At 43.3% G+C, this 17,547-nt stretch overlaps 1 protein-coding gene across 1 annotated transcript in view; it reads left to right on the plus strand.

The window, feature by feature from the left end:
- Positions 1-17,547, plus strand: part of LOC122807606 (TRAF interacting protein) — a 676,961-nt gene that overhangs the window by 206,931 nt on the left and 452,483 nt on the right. Inside the window, exon 6 of the mRNA XM_044078516.1 lies at positions 9,204-9,298. Within this exon, the coding sequence (XP_043934451.1) occupies positions 9,204-9,298 (95 nt within the window). The remainder of the gene's footprint in view (positions 1-9,203; positions 9,299-17,547) is intronic.

Consider the following 17,547-nt stretch of genomic DNA (forward strand, 5'->3'; position numbering starts at 1 on the left):
GTCAAAGTAATGGGGTGCCTCCACCTCCAAATCTGGAGGAAACAAAGCACAACCCTACAGTAAGCAGTCTCAATGACTTTCCTCTACCTTCACCAAGCATTTATCTTTTGGCAGCCCCCTTGAGGGGAAAATTAGCACTTCATGCTCAAAATTGGCAGTTAATTACCCAGGACAAGTGGGTATTAAACCTAGTATCCCAGGGGTACAGATTTCATTTCCATACTTTGCCAATTCCAAACGGTTGGCCAGATCTGCCACAAAATCAAAGGGCAGAGGCTCAGAAACAAGTTATGTCACTCATGAATAATGGGGGCTATTCAACCAGTACCAGAAAAGGAAAAAGGACAAGGTTTTTATTCAATACTTTTCCTGGTACCTAGAAAAGACAATGCCTGGCATCCAGTACTGGACTTATCGATTTTGAACACGTTCCTGGACATTCCAAAATTCAAAATGCTGACTTTACAACAGCTACTGCTCATGCTGGGCAGGAACACTTGGTTAGTGACTCTAGACTTAAGAGGCATACCTGCATATCCCAATAAGGGAATTGTGCAGAAGATACCTCCGCTTCAAGGCAGGTTTTTTGCATTACCAATTCTCTGCACTGCCTTTTGGCTTATCTACTGCACCCAGGGTCTTTACAAAGTGCCTGGCACCAGTAATTGCATTCTGCAGACAAAGAAGCATACAAATTTATCCTTATCTGGGCGACTGTCTCATTCAAGCAGGAGAACAAGGACACTCTTCTTCAACATCTGGCGTTTGTGAAAAGGCTTCTAACATGCCTAGTGTACACAATAAACGAAAAGAAATCCCAACTGCTACCCTCTCAAATAATTACATTCCTGGGTGCAAACTTGAATACAACTGCCCAGATGGCTTACCTTATGCCAGACAAAGGCAACTGACAACATACTTCAAACAGATGGCAACAAAAACCCAGTTATCTAAAAGACAAATTCTGCAGGCTTTGGGGTTCATGGCATCCTGCATTCTACTAATTCCATATGCAAGACTGCATATGAAGAAACTACAGTGGTATCTAAAAAGTTTATGGAGTCAACATTGTCACAGTCTGGAAACAATGATTCCTGTCATTCCCTGCCTACAACAGGAGTTTCTTTGGTGGGCAGAGACATTTCACCAAAATAGGGGACTGTCATTCACTCTAACCCCTGCCACCCAAACCCTAACTACAGACTCATCAGACTATGCTTGGGCAAATGAAGCCGAAAACAAATGCATCTGCATATCAACCGGAAAGAGATGCTAGCTGTTCAGAATGCTCTGACAGCCTTCAAAGACTTACTTCATCCAGGACAACTACCGATAAAGACGGACAACGCCACGTTTATGTGGTACATAAACAAGCAGGGGGGTACACATTCCTACCCCCTTTGCAGACTAGCCATGGCATTGTGGAACACAGCTTTAATTTACCAAATATATCTTCAAGCTCAATTCCTGCCAAGAAAACAAAATGATCTGGCAGCTGACCTAAGCAGAAATCTTATGGACCCGCACGAGTGGGAACTGGATCCACAAATCTTCAGCATGGTAACACAGAAATGGGGGAGATCAGACATAGATCTATTTGCCTCTCCCCAAAATTATCAACTGGACAAATTCTGCTCAAGGACGTATCACAGACAAGCATGGAAAGTGGATGCCGTATCTTTCAGTTGGAAAAACCTATCAGTCTATGCTTTTCCCCGTCTGCCTCTTCTCTCCAAGGTCCTGCTAAAGGTCGGACAGGAAAAACCAAAGATGATCCTAATTGCTCCGGTCTGGCCTCGCCAGCACTGGTACCCAGTTCTAAGGAATATGTCTCAACTCCCTCCTTGGTACTTGCCTCAGACCTCATCTACTGTCTCAGCAGAACAATCAAATTCTGCACACACCGCTCCAAACTCTGAACCTCGCAGCATGGCTGATCATTTAATTATTCAAACAACACCTCTCAGTAAATCTGTGATGGTTGTCATTGTGGAAGCCAGAAGGCCTAGTACTAGAAAGTCTTATGCTGATAAATGGAAGGGATTCTGTGCTTGGAACCAAGCACAAGGGACGGACTCAGCAAAACCAAATATCCCTCAGATTTTTTATTTATTTTTTTTTATTTTATTTTATTTTACATTTGTTGACCGGGATAGTCCGACTGGATGCATGTCCATTTTCAGCTGAGGCCCGGGGAGAAAAGCTCCAAGGGAGCTGGCCTGAGATGCTTGACAAGGGCCTATCTTTTTCTTCAATACAAATTCATGCCTGTGCCATCTCGGCCCATTACAACACGGAGCCTCCCCTCTTTTCTCATCCTCTGCTTAAACAGTATCTTAGAGGGGCCAAAAATTTAAGGCCTCCCAGAAGATCACAAACTCCTGCATGGGGCCTCAATTTTGTGCTGAAAAAACTCACCCTGCCTCCTTTTGAACCAGCAGCTACTGCAGATATAAAAATTTTATCTTGGAAAACAGCTTTCCTATTGGCAATCACTTCAGCAAGAAGGGTTATCAGAACTACAGGCTCTCATGGCTGTGGAGCCTTTTATTACATTTTACCCGGACAAGGTGTCCCTCAGGACCAATCCTTCTTTTATGCCTAAGGTGGTATCCAGTGTGGCCCTAACTAAACAATTCACCTGCCAACTTTTTACCCAAATCCACAGAACAAGGGGGAGCGGATTCTGCATTCATTGGATGTACACAGACAACTAAGATTCTGCTTAAACAGGACCAAATCTCTAAGAAAGTCTGAGAAGCTACTGGTGGCATTTGCTGCAGGATCAGAGGGGAAGGCTATATCAAAGCAGACTATTTCTAAGTGGATAAGCCACTGCATTCGTTTCTGCTACTTGCACCATGGTAAACATGTGCCCAAGGGATCAGGTCACATTCCACCAGGGCTGCCTCTACCTCAACAGCTTTTCTCAGAGGAGTTCCAACCAAAGACATTCTAGAAGCTGCTACTTGGAGCTCGGTTCATATCTTCACAAACCATTATCATTTGCCTCTCTTCTCCAAATCCAGGGCAGGCTTTACCACTGCAGTTCTGCAAGGTCTTTTAGCCACTCCTAATACTATCTGGTTCCATCCTCCCATCCATAGCTTTGGGATTCTGCCCAAAGGTAATGACTGCAACAGTGAAACACGAAGAACATAGTACATTTGTGTACACTTATGTAGATGAGTGTATTCACTGTTGCAGTCCGGGTTACCCACCTGCCATCCCCCTTTTCTATAACTTCTCTTTCCTTTACTATATTCTAAAGCCTTTGGGGTGTATTTGCTTTTAGATGAAGGTAAAGTTTATATTGCTAAAAATGCATTTACATTTATATTTCTGTTTACATATATATATATATATATATTTTTTTTTTTTTTTTTTTTTTTGCTCCCCATTTGGGGGGCACCTGACATCTGGGGCAAGGAAAACTGAATAAAATGGTGGCTGCATGTTTTATACCCCTGACGACCTGATGTCATGGAAGAGGAGACAGCAACCGATGCAGGCCCCAAGACTTTGTTATTCAGGCCGACTGAGGGCAACCTGCCAGCAGATTACCCAAATGTAATGACTGCAACAGTGAAATACACTTGAACATCTACATTTATGGTAAGTGTACACAACTGTACTTTCTCTGCACTTCCCTTTGGCTTATCTACTGCGCCCAGGGTATTCACAAAGTGCCTAGCTCCAGCCATTGCATATTGCAGGCAGAGAGGAATTGAAATTTACCCATACTTGGACAATTACCCGATTCAGGCGGACAGTCAGGACTTGCTACTACAGCACCTGGCATTTGTAAAGAGACTTCTAATTTCACTGGGGTACACCATCAATGAAAGGAAATCACAGCTGGTGTCCAGCCAACAGATTGTATTCCTGGGCGCAAGCTTGAACACAACTTCCCAGATGGCATTCCTCACTCCAGAGAAACACATTTATTTGACAAACGACTTCAGTCTACTGGCCACCAAAACCCGGCTATCTGCAAGAAAAATACTGCAAGCCCTGGGGTTTATGGCCTTTTGCATTCTATTAATTCCATATGCAAGGCTGCATATGAGGAAACTTCAATGGTACCTAAAAAGTCTCTGGTGTCAGCATTCTCAGGGTCCTGGAAACAATGACTCCCATCATTCCTTGTCTAAGGGCAGAGTTCCTTTGGTGAGCAGAGGCCTGCAACAACAACAAGGGACTCTCTTCCACTCTACCCCTTGCCACCCAAACCCTAACAGACGCATAAGACTATGCATGGGGGGCTCACATGTCAGGGCAGTGCATTTAGGGCAAATGGAACCCAAAGCAAATGCACCTGAATATCAATCACAAAGAAATGTTAGCTGTACAGAATGCTCTGACATCCTTCAAAGGCCTTATTCTTCCAGGACAACTATTTGTTAAACAGACAACACCACAGTTATGTGGTACATAAACAAGCAGGGAGGGACCCCATTCCTACCCAGTCTGCAGATTAGCCATGGCTCTGTGGAACACAGCCTTAAGCAGCCAAGTGCACCTACAAGCTCAATTCCTGCCAGGCAAACTAAATTCATTGGCAGATGACTTAAGCAGAAATCTCATGGACCCACACGAGTGGAAACTGGAACCCAAAATATTCAAGCTTTTAAGGAACAGGTGGGGGACATCAGAGGTGGACCTTTTTGCTTCCCCTCAGAACTATCAGTTGAGCAAATATTGCACCAGAACTCCCCACAGCCAAGCTTGGAAAATGGATGGCCCTGTCCTTCACCTGGGAAAACCTCTCAGTCTATGCCTTTTCCCCTCTGCCCCTCCTATCGAAGGTTCTACTAAAGTTCAAACAGGACAAGCAAAGGACAATCCTGATTGCACCATACTGGCCACGCCAGCACTGGTACCCTCTTTTGCACAGTCTGACAGTCTGCCACCATGGCACCTGCCTCACACTCCTTCCCTGCTGTTCCCAGCAGGAGAGCCAGATTCTGCACCCTCAGCTACAGACCCTGAACCTAGCAGCCTGGCTCATCCACTGACTTCTCCACCAAGAGTTGTCAGTAAGCAGGTGCTGGGTGTCATTCTTGAGGCAAGGAGGCCTAGTACTAGAAAGTCCTAATCGGAAAAGTGGAAAAGATTATGCTCCTGGAGTCAGTCTCAGGGAATGGACGCAACTGTGCCCAACTTCATATACTAGATTACTTAACAGAAATGCTCCACAAAGACCTGTCTTTCTCTTCTATTAAGATTCATGCCTCTGCCATATCAGCTCATTATAATACTGAGCCACCCCTTTTCTCTCATCATCTGATAAAACAGTTCCTGAGGGGAACAAAAAATTTAAGACCCCCCCCCCCCCCCCCAGGAGATCTCCCACTCCTGCCTGGGACCTTAACTTTGTATTGGAAAAGCTCACGCTTCCGCCCTTTGAACCTGCTGCTACAGCAGAGCTAAAATTCCTCTCATGGAAGACTGCTTTACTTCTACCCATCACTTCAGCAAGAAAGAGTGTCTGAATTGCAGGCCCTTATGGCTGTGGAACCCTTCATTATTTTCCATGGGGACAGGGTTTCCCTCAGGACCAAACCCATCTTTTATGCCCAAGGTGGTATCTAGTGTGGCTTTAAACCAATCCATTCATTTGCCTACTTTTTTCCCTAATCCTCAGAATAAAGGGGAAAGGATCCTGCACTCCCTGGACATGCACAGGTAGCTCAGGTTCTATATGGACAGGATTAAGCCTTTCAGAAAAATCTGACCAGCTGCTAGTCAGCTTTGCTGCAGGGGCAGAGGGCAAGACCATTTCAAAGCAAACCATTTCTAAATGGATAGCGCACTGCATCCATTTCTGCTACAAACACCATGGGACACCTACCCCACAGGGAATCAGAACACATTCCACTAGGGCTACATCAACCTCCGCAGCATTTTTCAGGGGGGTCCCTACTAGGGACATCCTGGAAGCTGCAACCTGGAGCTCTGTACACACTTTCAGCAAGCACTACCACCTACCTATCTTCTCTAAATCCAGAGCTGGATTTGCCACAGCAGTTTTACAGGGCCTGATTGCCAGCCCTAATACTTCTTAACTACATCCTCCAGACCTTAGCTTTGGGAATCAACCGAAATGTAATGACTTGCAACAGTGAAACATGAAGAGCATAGTACAGTTGTGTACACTTACATAAATGTAGATGTTCAAGTGTATTCACTGTTGCAGTCCTGGTTACCATCACTGCAGTCCCCTGCCTTCTCTTTACTTCTACTTAGCTTCTTTGTTTGGCACCTCTTATATGTATTTGATTTTGCTGGGGGTGTTCCATACCATGTAATTGCTTCCCATTTTGGGGGCACCTGACATCTGGGGCAAGGAAAAACTGACGTAATGACGTCTGCTGCATGTTTTATACCCCTGATGACCTGACGTCATGGAAGAAGCGACAGCATCCGACACAGAAATCCCAAGACTCTGGTATTCAGGCCGCTGAGGGCTACATGCAGGCAGATAACCCAAATGTGATGACTGCAACAGTGAATACATTCGAACATCTACATTTATGGTAAGTGTACACAACTGTACTTTTTCACCTTATATAATAAAAATGGTACTCCTTTTCAGACATTCGTAAGAGACCTGGGTACTTATGTGGATAGCTTTTTCTTCGTCGATCATTATGTTTCCACCACAGGAGGTAAATCCTTCTATCTGGCCCAGTTAATTTCCAATGTAATATCTTGAAGATCCAAAGTCGTCGTCCTACCACTGTAGTCTTCCCTTATTAGACTGTCATCATTGAATACAATGCCCTCTTTGGTATGTACAAATCCAAGCATATTGTTTAACTGGAAAGGTTCCAAAGATTTCTAACCAAGAGAATTAAAGGTATAAAATCCATCAGCTACCATGATGGGAGTACACAACTGTCCTCCTACTTGGTAGCTTGCAAGGGTGCTGTCAGGTGATCTTTGTCTTGCTTTTCAGCTAAGATAGACCCAGTCCTATTTTCATAACCTGTTTCTTCCCAAAACCAGTGGCTGTACAGACACTCGCACTAAGGACTTAAATCTGGACCTACAAATAAACAAGACTTGCTGAAGAGATCAGTTCGTAACATGGCTTATTCCTAGCCGATGGAATAAGTTACCACTACAGGTCAAACAAAGTGCTACTTAGTCTACCTGTAAGACTAGGCATGGTAGCTGGGTTAATGAAGAAAAAAATTCCAACAACGACCTGGAACACACCAGCTTTATTGACAACAATACATTCCTTTGACTAAGCGCTTTCGCCAGTAATTGGCTTCATCAGAGTTAAAGAAAACCTCTTACCGACAGCTTATGACGCACCACCAGCACCTCTGCAATAACAGGGAAGAGACTAAGGGGCCAAAATGGCGAAAAACGCTAGAGTGAGGCATTTAGTAAGCCGCCATGCATGCGGCTTGTGGTGCATCATAAGCTGCGTCGGTAAGAGGCTTTCTGATGAAGCCAATTACTGGCGAAAGCTCTTAGTCGAAGGAACGTATTGTTGTCAATAAAGCTGGTGTGTTCCAGGTCGTCGTTGGGATTTTTTTCTTCATTTTCCAAGTTTTCTTTCCCTGTTGGGAATTTGTTTTTGCTGTGTTTCGTATTATGGTAGCTGGGTTATCATGTATAGCCCTACTCCGTTTGTGAGGTGAGCACTGTTAAAGTGCTTGAAAAAAGTGGCAAGAACTTTTAAGTTTGTCTGCTTAAAGGTGTAAATGAGTAGCCATTTTATGACCCCTGTGATCTCTTGCCTAGTATGTTCTTAGATTACATGGGCATAACTTGTCTCATTGCATCTACATTCTGCATCCCGTTGGAACAGAATGGGAGAGTACATTGTGAGAACTTAAAGCATATATTATGTATGTGTGTGTATATATATATATATATATATATATATATATATATATATGTGTGTGTGTGTGTATATGTTCATACTAGGCTTACAACCACTGGAGCCTTTATAAGCCTAGCCATGCTTCCCAAAAAATTCAAGCCCTGTACCTTTTGTCTGTGAGGTAAGCACCTTAACCATTATGCCAACCCTTAGTTGGTTGATACTTTGCTTTGTTGTTGTGATAATTTCAAAGATGCCATGCAGTGGAAGAGCTTCACAGGCAGATCCCACCATCTTCTATTGGCAGAGTAAAGATTTTGAGCAGATCATCGTGGCTTGCGTCTTCAATTGATGAGCTCGTGTAGGGAGTGCTCTGAAGGCTTTGCAATAATTATGATTCCCTGTTTCAAAATCTCTTATTTTCAGAGTGGGGGGAGGTCTGATAGTTTTTTTTTTGCTTCATTGGCATACAGTGTACCTCCTAAACAAACACACACACTCTCGCAGTCGCGTGCGCACACACACACTGGTTCCTATTATGTTATCGAAAGATAACTAAATCGAATGACCAAAACGTCGAAATGTCCGCATTTTGAATTTCGTATTGTGGAATCGCAGTACAGTGAAGATTGGGATATTTGCCCTTTCCTCACTGTTGGAATATATATTTAACGAGGGGGTGTGGGGAGCGCAGCCCCCACAATAAAAGTTTTGAAATGCGTCCGATTCGATGTTTCTGCCGTTCGATTACATTATCTTTCGATAATGTAATATGAACCACACACACACATGCAAACAGATACTTGCGTGCTCACAGTCTGACATGTACCCTCGTGCGTGCACGCACTCACACATGCACCCTCCTCAGAGGTTGTGGCTGTATGGATCCTAGTCTGCCATGCTAAGGTTGGGCACACCCATCTTCTACCAGCTGTGTCAAGTGCTTGGGCTATAAACAGGACTTTATCCCTGTATAACCCCAGAGCTGTCTCCATCTTTGATGACCGATAGTGAAGAAATGAACCTTGTATACGAGTATCTGTTGCTATGGTTAGTTGGTTACATAGCTGTATTTTTTTCTCCTGCCATCACCCTTTGAACTCTCGTAATCACGAAAGGTATTATATTTGGATTGTGATGTTTAGAGCATCTACTTATTTCATTATTGTGATAGTCTACGTTCTCAATGCCTTGTTGATTTGTAGTGAATGATGTACATTTTGAGGCTAGTATACTTTCCAATATAAAATGCGTAATCTTATAATCGCAAAGAATGATGCAAAATTAAATGCAACTTCTGGTTGTCGCAATGAGAATTTTTTTCACGTCCAAGGTTAAATTTTCCTCATTTGTTTTGCAGAAACAATTGAAATATTTGGAGCAGCAGCAAGATGAGTTCAAAGCTGCAAAGGAAGAAGCCCGCAGACTCCGAACCAAGATGAAAACGATGGAAAGGTAGGGCTTTTGCACTGTGGCACTTACGTCTGATTTCAGAATTCTGAGTACTTGTAAAGTATTTAAATAGAGGCAGCAAAACAGTCTGCCTGTGTCTGTCTACTGACATGGGCTAGGTGTCCATCTGTGCCACGAGCAACTTATTTTCAAATAGAAGTGATGGTGTTGGATGGCAGTTGGGGGTCGGGAGAAGATGACAGGTTGTGCCCATTTGCTTTTTCCTGTATGTGCAAATTAGGGATTCATGAGTTTGCATTATGCTTTTAAAGGGGAGCCTTCCTGTGTAGGAAAATATGGTGAATGTGAAGTGTGAGAGGGATTCCAGGCGGGTATGTAGTGTTGCAGGAAAGAGGAGTGTTCTCCCCTCACTAATCTGTTGCATGCTGCTTTGTACAGTAACCTTCAAAGACCGAATATGAACCTAAAACCTCTTCCTACAACGTTAAGGACGCCAGCTCTCCCATTACCCCCAGCAGCTGTTGTCTGTGAGTGAGTAGAATGTAGACCAGAACAGCAAGTGAAGAGATCCTAATGGTTCAAGCTGAAGGGAAAAGTGTGTTTGTGTGTGTGTGTGGGTTTGTGTGTCTGTGTGTGTGTGTTTGTGTGTCTGTGTGTGTGTGTTTGTGTGTCTGTGTGTGTGGGTTTGTGTGTCTGTGTGTCTGTGTGTGTGTGTCTGTGTGTGTGTGTCTGTGTGTGTGTGTCTGTGTGTGTGTGTCTGTGTGTGTGGGTTTGTGTGTCTGTGTGTGTGTGTCTGTGTGTGTGTGTCTGTGTGTGTGTGTCTGTGTGTCTGTGTCTGTGTCTGTGTGTCTGTGTGTGTGTGTGTGTGTGTCTGTGTGTGTCTGTGTGTGTCTGTGTGTGTCTGTGTGTGTCTGTGTGTGTCTGTGTCTGTCTGTGTCTGTCTGTCTGTCTGTGTGTGTGTCTGTCTGTCTGTGTGTGTGTGTCTGTCTGTGTCTGTCTGTGTCTGTCTGTGTCTGTGTGTGTGTGTCTGTGTGTGTCTGTGTGTGTCTGTGTGTGTCTGTGTGTGTCTGTGTGTGTCTGTGTGTGTCTGTGTGTGTCTGTGTGTGTGCACCTTCAGTACTGCCAGAGGATGGACAGGTAATCACTTGATGCTTTCTTGAAGAGCAAGTAGAACATTCCTTGATGATTGTCTGTCAGTTGGGGCAGAGGGTTGAGATTTCAGCTGTACCTTCTGTAGGCAAGGTTCGATTCCCTTAATTTGCCTAATGTGTGACCTTGAGCAGGTCACTTAACCAGATATTGCTTGTGGGTCCCTCCTTTAAAGGGACTTGTGTGTTCAATGGGCCTACCTGGTTAACAAATGGGTGGTATTTTTATTGTGTGCTATTCTGAAGGACACAAAAGAATAGGTAGGTCATACTGCAGGAAGGAGTCCTGATGAAAGTAACCCGAAAGATGGAGGGGAAAAGGTATGATTAAAGAATAGAGAAGCTTGAGCTCTTCAACCACATGTGATTGTTGCACAAGATTGTTTGGGGAGAGGTGAAAAGGTCATCCTTAACTGAAGGATGGGTGGCACAAACGGCAGATTATAGGAACCATTTTCTCTTTAACTTATCAAAAATACTACTTTTACAGTGTGTGAGACAGACTGCCAAATGGGGGTAGACAGTGTATCATCCTTAGTGCTTCTGAGTGGGTGTGGTGGAAAAAGGGGCTGGGCTGAAGGTAGGGACGGAAATGGGCATTAAATGTTAAATTCACTAACTGCCTCCTTCCTTCAGCCATGTAAGATACCTGAAGGACATTGTTTATTGCATGGCCCTGCCTAAATCAGGAAGTTTGTGTTTTACATATAGATTATAATCACTTGCTGGCCACTTGCACAATGTGGCTACTGGCAAATTGGAAGGCTTGCAGGGTCATAATGCCAGGGTACTCCTTTATTAGTTTTTCCATTGCATTAACCTTGCAGGAGCACTTTTACTAGAGGACCTCATAAAAGTAGAGAAAAATAAAAAAACAGCCTGGATATCTGACGTTTGAAGCCCGCCACATTAGGTTGCAGGATTTGGAGATCCCATTACCATATTCAGGTTGGCTGTATTTTTTTCCTGCATTCCCACACTCAGTGGTACACCCAGCTGCTGCAGCTTCATGATATGACCCTGCAGTTTCATGGTGTGACATTTCATGCCACGGTAAGAGGTTTTATCTAGTACCTGGAGCACTTCTGTTGTGGTGCTTGTACAATTCAGATCTTAATGATTACTTCTGTTTTGAAGAAGCTGTTGTGTTTCCTTAAATTAGTGTTATCCAGCAAACCAATCATACAGCTGCCAAATTAAAAGCCATGACTGGAGGTAGTATTGCCTTTCTACTTGTGAGAAGGTCCCATGAGTAATATTGCATTATGTACCAGAGTTTTAATTTGGTATGCGCTTATACATTAGGGAAAAGCTGCAAACGTACGATACATCTTGTAAGATGGCAGCTCTTGAAAGTGTCCTCTCTAGTGCATAGTAGGAGAGGTCCCTTGTGTGATCCTAAACCAGATCCTGGACCACTGTAAGAACAAAAGGATAAATGACAAACACTGATTACTGTCTCCTTAAGTTAATTGCGGAGACAGCTTTTCTGTCCTTGTATGTTTCCCCCTCTCCCTGTACAAGCATGTGCTGTCTCCTCCATCATCTGCTTAGATGAATGGCGAGAGGTCTGTCAGAGAGACGTTTGTGGCAACAGCCAAGCAAGGATATGCATTAGTGTGTTGGACCTTCCCATCCATCAGTCAGGCATTATAAGCATACCCTTGGATAACTCCAGCAAAGGAGTATTCCCTTTAAAACCACATGTGCATTCTTCGTGATAGCACTGAGGGCCAGGCTTCCTTTCAGCTTAGCATCCAGTAGAGTTTGCAGGACAAGCCATGGAGGTCAGGCACATTTATTTATTTTTTTGTGCGACCACCCTTTGTGGGTATGGGAGCGCAGATGTAAGGGAGGTTAGATTGATGCCATTGCCAGACCCCTGTCATAGGCCTTTCCTGTGCCTACATTATTTGATTATTGAGCTCCATTATTTTCCAAACACCAGTTATCAGGTGAAAAAAATCTTCTTGAATGTGCATACACTGTAGCAAATCTAACTCTGAGCTCTGAGAAAATATGGTGTGTCTTTTGTTTCCATAAGTGGTCTTATAAGAGTGCAGTGTCCATGCCATATCTGCAAGTCCAAGCAAATGGTGCTATCACCATGATATGGGAAATCAAGCTGGAGTATATTAATTGCAATATGTAAAATATTTTTTTCAAGTGATTTACTTAAAAAGCAAGAGGGAAATTTTTATTTATTTTTATTTAACATTTGTTTACCAGGAAAGTCCAACTTGTTTTTCAGTAGAGGCCCGGGGAGAAACGCTCCAGATGCATGTCTTTGTGACATGGGAGGAAAGCGAAGCACCGGAGGAAACCCACATGAATGCAGGGAGGACATGTAGACTCCACACAGAAGGTACCCCAGCCAAGAATCGAACCGGAGAACCTCTTGCTGAGAGGCGACAACGCTACCACTGCACCACTGCGCTGTCCATCTCTTCCGAAATATCTTCTAGTGGCTAGCACAACTTATTGCAAGATTAATTGCACTTGTAAATCAGATCTGAAAAGTAAAATACAGAGTTCTAGTGTGTCAGTGCTTTTTTGAGCAAGACATTTGAAGATGGGTTGTGTTTAATATATAGCATCAGTTTGATGTCCTTCCATTTCACTGTTGCAGGATTCCTTACAGTAGAAATCCATAAGGAGTCCCCTGCCAAGGGCAGCCCAATGTCCGGCCCGTATACCAGACCCTGTAGTTTGCTTTAAGGTATACTGTATGTCACACATATGCTGCCCACATAAAGATGTTCGGATGTACCATCCTCAGAATTTCTTTGCTGCCAGTCCAAACTCCACTGGCTTTGTAGCTGGCTCACAAAGCTGTTGTCAGATAAGTGCCCCATTGTTTTTTTTTTCCTTTTGTTTGCTGTTTGTAGGGTTTCATATCATCCAGAAAGGGTAAATACCAGTGCAGGAGACCGATTTCCCATCAAGACTGTCACAAAAGACTGTCACAAGCAGCGCTTATTTTGTTTCTGAGCTTCCCCCGACCATACATCCCATTCCATTTGTCAAGCTTTCATCCCACAGACTTTCCGTAGTCTGCTTTCCTCTTTGGTTTTGTATTTAGAAAACCAATCTTAACTTTTCACTGAAAGACACTGTGGAGGGAGCTTACCGCTCTGTGGGTCAGCCATCCATGAAGAAGGCCAAAAAGTCTCGGTCCAGTTTTTCTGCTGTACCGCTGTTAGTTTAGGGACCTCCATTTTAAAGTAGTTATTGGCATTATGCAGATTCAGTAAATTCACTATCGGCAATCAGATGATGTGTGCAGAAAGTTTGAATATACAGTGGATATAAAATGTTTACACACCCCTGTTAAAATTCCAGGTTTTTGTGATATAAAAAATGACACCACAATAAATCACTTCAAAACGTTTCCCACTTTTAGTGTGACCTGTAACCGCTATAATTTAATTTAAATACAAACAAATCTGTTAGGAGAAAAAATATAAAAAATAAAAAACGTACAATACGCTGGTTGCATAAATGTGCGCACCCATAAACTTATACTTTGTTGTCTGTGCACACCCTTAAACTATTACTTTGTTGAAGCACCTTTTGATTTAATTACAGCATTCAGTCTTCTTGGGTTGGAGTCTATCAGCATGGCACATCTTTACTTGGCAATATTCGCACACACTTCCTTGCAAAAGCGCTCCAAATCTGTCAGATTGTTAGGGCATCTCTTGTGCACATCCAGATTTTAATATGTGCACATCCAGATTTTCTATTAAATTTAAGTCTGGGCTCTGGCTGGGCCATTCCAAAACTTTAATTTTCTTCTGGTGAAGCCATTCTTTTGTTGATTTGGATGTATGCTTGGGATCATTGCCATGCTGAAAGGTGAAATTCCTCTTCATCTTCAGCTTTCTAGCAGATGCCTGAAGATTTTGGGCCAAAAGTGACTGGTATTTGGAATTGTTCATAATTCCCTCCACCTTGACTAAAGCCCCAGTTCCAGCTGAAGAAAAGCAACCCCAAAGCATGATACTGCCACCACCATGCTTCACCGTGGAGATGATGTTCTTTTGGTCATGCAAAGTGTTTTTGTGCTAAATGTACCTTTTGGAATTGTGGCCAGAAAGTTCAACTTTGGTCTCATCAGACCATAACACATTTTTCCCACATGCATTTGGGAGACTTGTTTTGCAAATTTTACCCGGACCTAGATGTTTTTCTGTTTAAGAAAAGGTTACCGTCTTGCAACTCTACCCCATAGTCCAGACATATGGAGAATACGGGGAATTGTTGTCACATGTAGTACACAACCAGTACTTGTCAGAAATTCCTGCAGCTCCTTCAGTGTTGCTGTAGGTCTCTTGCTAGCCTCCCTGACCAGTTTTTGTCTCATCTTTTCATCAGTTTTGGAGGGACGTCCAGTTCTTTGCAACATCACTGTTGTCCCATATTTTCTCCACTTTTTGATGACTGTCTTCTCTGTATTCAATGGTATATCCAATGCTGTGGGAAATTTTTTTGTACCCTTCTGACTGATACCTTTCAACAATGAGATCCATTTGATGCTTTGTAAGCTCTCCGTGAACCATGGCTTTTGCTGTAGCAGGCAACTGAGTAAATGTCAGGAAAATCTTACTAGGACAGCTGAACTTTATTTGGGGTTAATCAGAGTCTGTTTAATTGATGGCAGGTGTGTACCCAAGAAGACTGCTGTAATTAAATCAAATGGTGCTTCAACAAAATATTAGTTTAAGGGTGTGCACACACAACAAAGTATTAGCGTATTGTACGTTTTTTTTTAATTTTTTTATATTTTTTCCCCTAACAGATTTGCTTGTTTTTCAATTGAATTGTACAGGTTATAGGTCACATTAAAGGTGGGAAAACTTTTGAAATGATTTATTGTGGCCTTGTTTTTTTTATATCTCAAAAACCTGGCATTTTAACAGGGGTGTGTACACTTTTTATATCCATTGTATTTAGCAGTACTCTTATCAGCACTGTTAATGAAGACCGTATTCGGATATTGTGAACATCTAATAAAGCCTTATTAAATGAACTACATTGTTTGGAGAATTCATTCTGAAAAGTGCACTAGACTCTGCCCATAAAGGAGAAACTGGCACCTGTTCAGCACGAGTTTGAGTAATTAACAGATTGACTTTTGTTTCAGTCTCATTTCAGTTGTTTCCAGTTAATTCCAGTGTACTACAGTCTGAGCAAGTCTTATAACCACCTCCACTGGACATCTCTCCTGAGGCTAGTGAAAGCCAGAAGGGTCACCTACCTTTTCCGTTGGATTATTTTGCCATGACTCCTTCAGAGGCTGGCATGGCTGTGACCTCATGCACATCCTTGGAGTCCTTGTAGATGTCCGCTTTGAATGTTCAGGGGCAACTGTGGCTAATTATTACCAAAAAGACTAGGGGTGTGTTCCTCAGGTTTTGGTTAGAGAGGAGGTTCTTGCTATGATTGCGGAATGTCACCCGGCGTCTGAGCCCGCTAAGGTTTACAGGGCAGACGTCCTTTTGAAAAAGAAACAAAAAACAAAGCATGTTTCTCCTACTGCTAAAGGCCCTCAGCGTGAATGGCAGAATTTCACTTGGAGTTTGTTTAGTGCCCTTGTGGCTTTGAATCCTCCTCAAGGCATTTACGTTCCTACTCCACCTTGGTCCTCAACTACTCTTAAAAGACCTAGGGAACAGGATTTCTCTGGGGAAGAGGGGGATTCAGATGTGGAATCACTTGCTTATTCATCTCAGATTCCTTTTCCTTTAGACTGTGGTTCTGAGGAAGAGGAGTCCACTAGTCCTGACATTCCCTCTGAGGAGATTTCCTTCGGGGACATTTCCAGGATGGTGGAATTTTTTTAAATGGGATTGTGCTCAGCTTTCTAAGGTGCAAAAAAAAGGTATTACAAGCTTTTGCAAATGGGTTTTTCCAGACCTTCTGCTGTCCTTTCTATTTTGGCTGCCTTGTTGAATACCTTTTCTACTGCATCTCCGGCTCCAGAGCCCCCCCCCAAAAAAAGCATGACAGGTTTTACAGGGTGCCTAAGGATTGCAAATTCCTTTATGGATGTCCTTCAGCTGTGCTCTCTGTGGCTGTGTGGTGTCTGTGGCATCTTATAGGTTCATAGGTGGTTACTGGGCTAATTGACCCAGAGGTCTTTATAAGCCTAGCTGTGTGTACCCAATATAATACTAGAGAAACCCAATATAAAGGATCTTGCCTAAACTCGCGGTCTTTGTTAGCAATGACTGCCCATATCTAGGGGGTGTCATAGGCAAATCCCCGGCAGGAATTTATGGTTTCCCTTCCAGTCATCCAGGTTACACTTAAACAGGGTCATAGAGGGGCTTTGTTTGTGAACTGGTCATAGAGGGGCTTTGTTTGAACTGGTCATAGAGGGGCTTTGTTTGATGTGAACTGGTAGCCTATTTCAGAGGAGTGGCAACCTCTGAGAGACGTATCTGTCTCTCCAGCAGGTCCTTTTTATGTCGCAGGCCAGGTTAAGGTCTCTAGAGCAGATGACCCTTATCCCATTTGACTTGTGGATGCACAGCATTTCCTTTAGATTTGGATCTGAGATTGCTCTGTAGGGCAGGCACAAGTCTCCTCTATGTAGTCTGTATGCTACTGAGTACAGTGACAGTGATTTCAGTCTGTCAGTGTATGACCTGTGCTGCAGACCCTGAATTTTCTTGGTTAGAAATCTGAGGTATCTCAGATTGCTGCAGGTGCTTGTTAAGGTACCTACCAAAGGGTGCATTGTACTCAGTTATTGGCCTGATGTGGTTCGAGTACAGGGGTGTTATGACCTCTTTCTCTCTTTAGGCAGTGCCTTTGCTAATGAGGTGTGCAATGTAAAATGCCTTCCTTATCACAGTAGACACATGATGACAAGCCATCTCAGTTACTGCCTTCTACAAAGCTGCTTCTTTTGGCTAGAGACAGTAGGACTATGGAAATGGTAGGTAAGGTTTATACAGCTGCTACCTGGACTTTTAGGGCTGTTAATTACCAGACTCGTCTGTCCATATATATTCTGGCTCTTTTTTTTCCTCAGGCCTGCCCAGTAATTTTTGACCTTCCTGATTCTGAGGGGAAGAATTCTCCTCTCTCCTTGTTGGGGACTTCTCAGGTGGCTCACCATTCTATTAAGTGTAG

The sequence above is a fragment of the Protopterus annectens genome, chromosome 7.part1, assembly GCF_019279795.1.
Source record: "Protopterus annectens isolate FY-2018-M chromosome 7.part1, PAN1.0, whole genome shotgun sequence".
Classification (NCBI taxonomy): Eukaryota; Metazoa; Chordata; order Ceratodontiformes; family Protopteridae; genus Protopterus; species Protopterus annectens.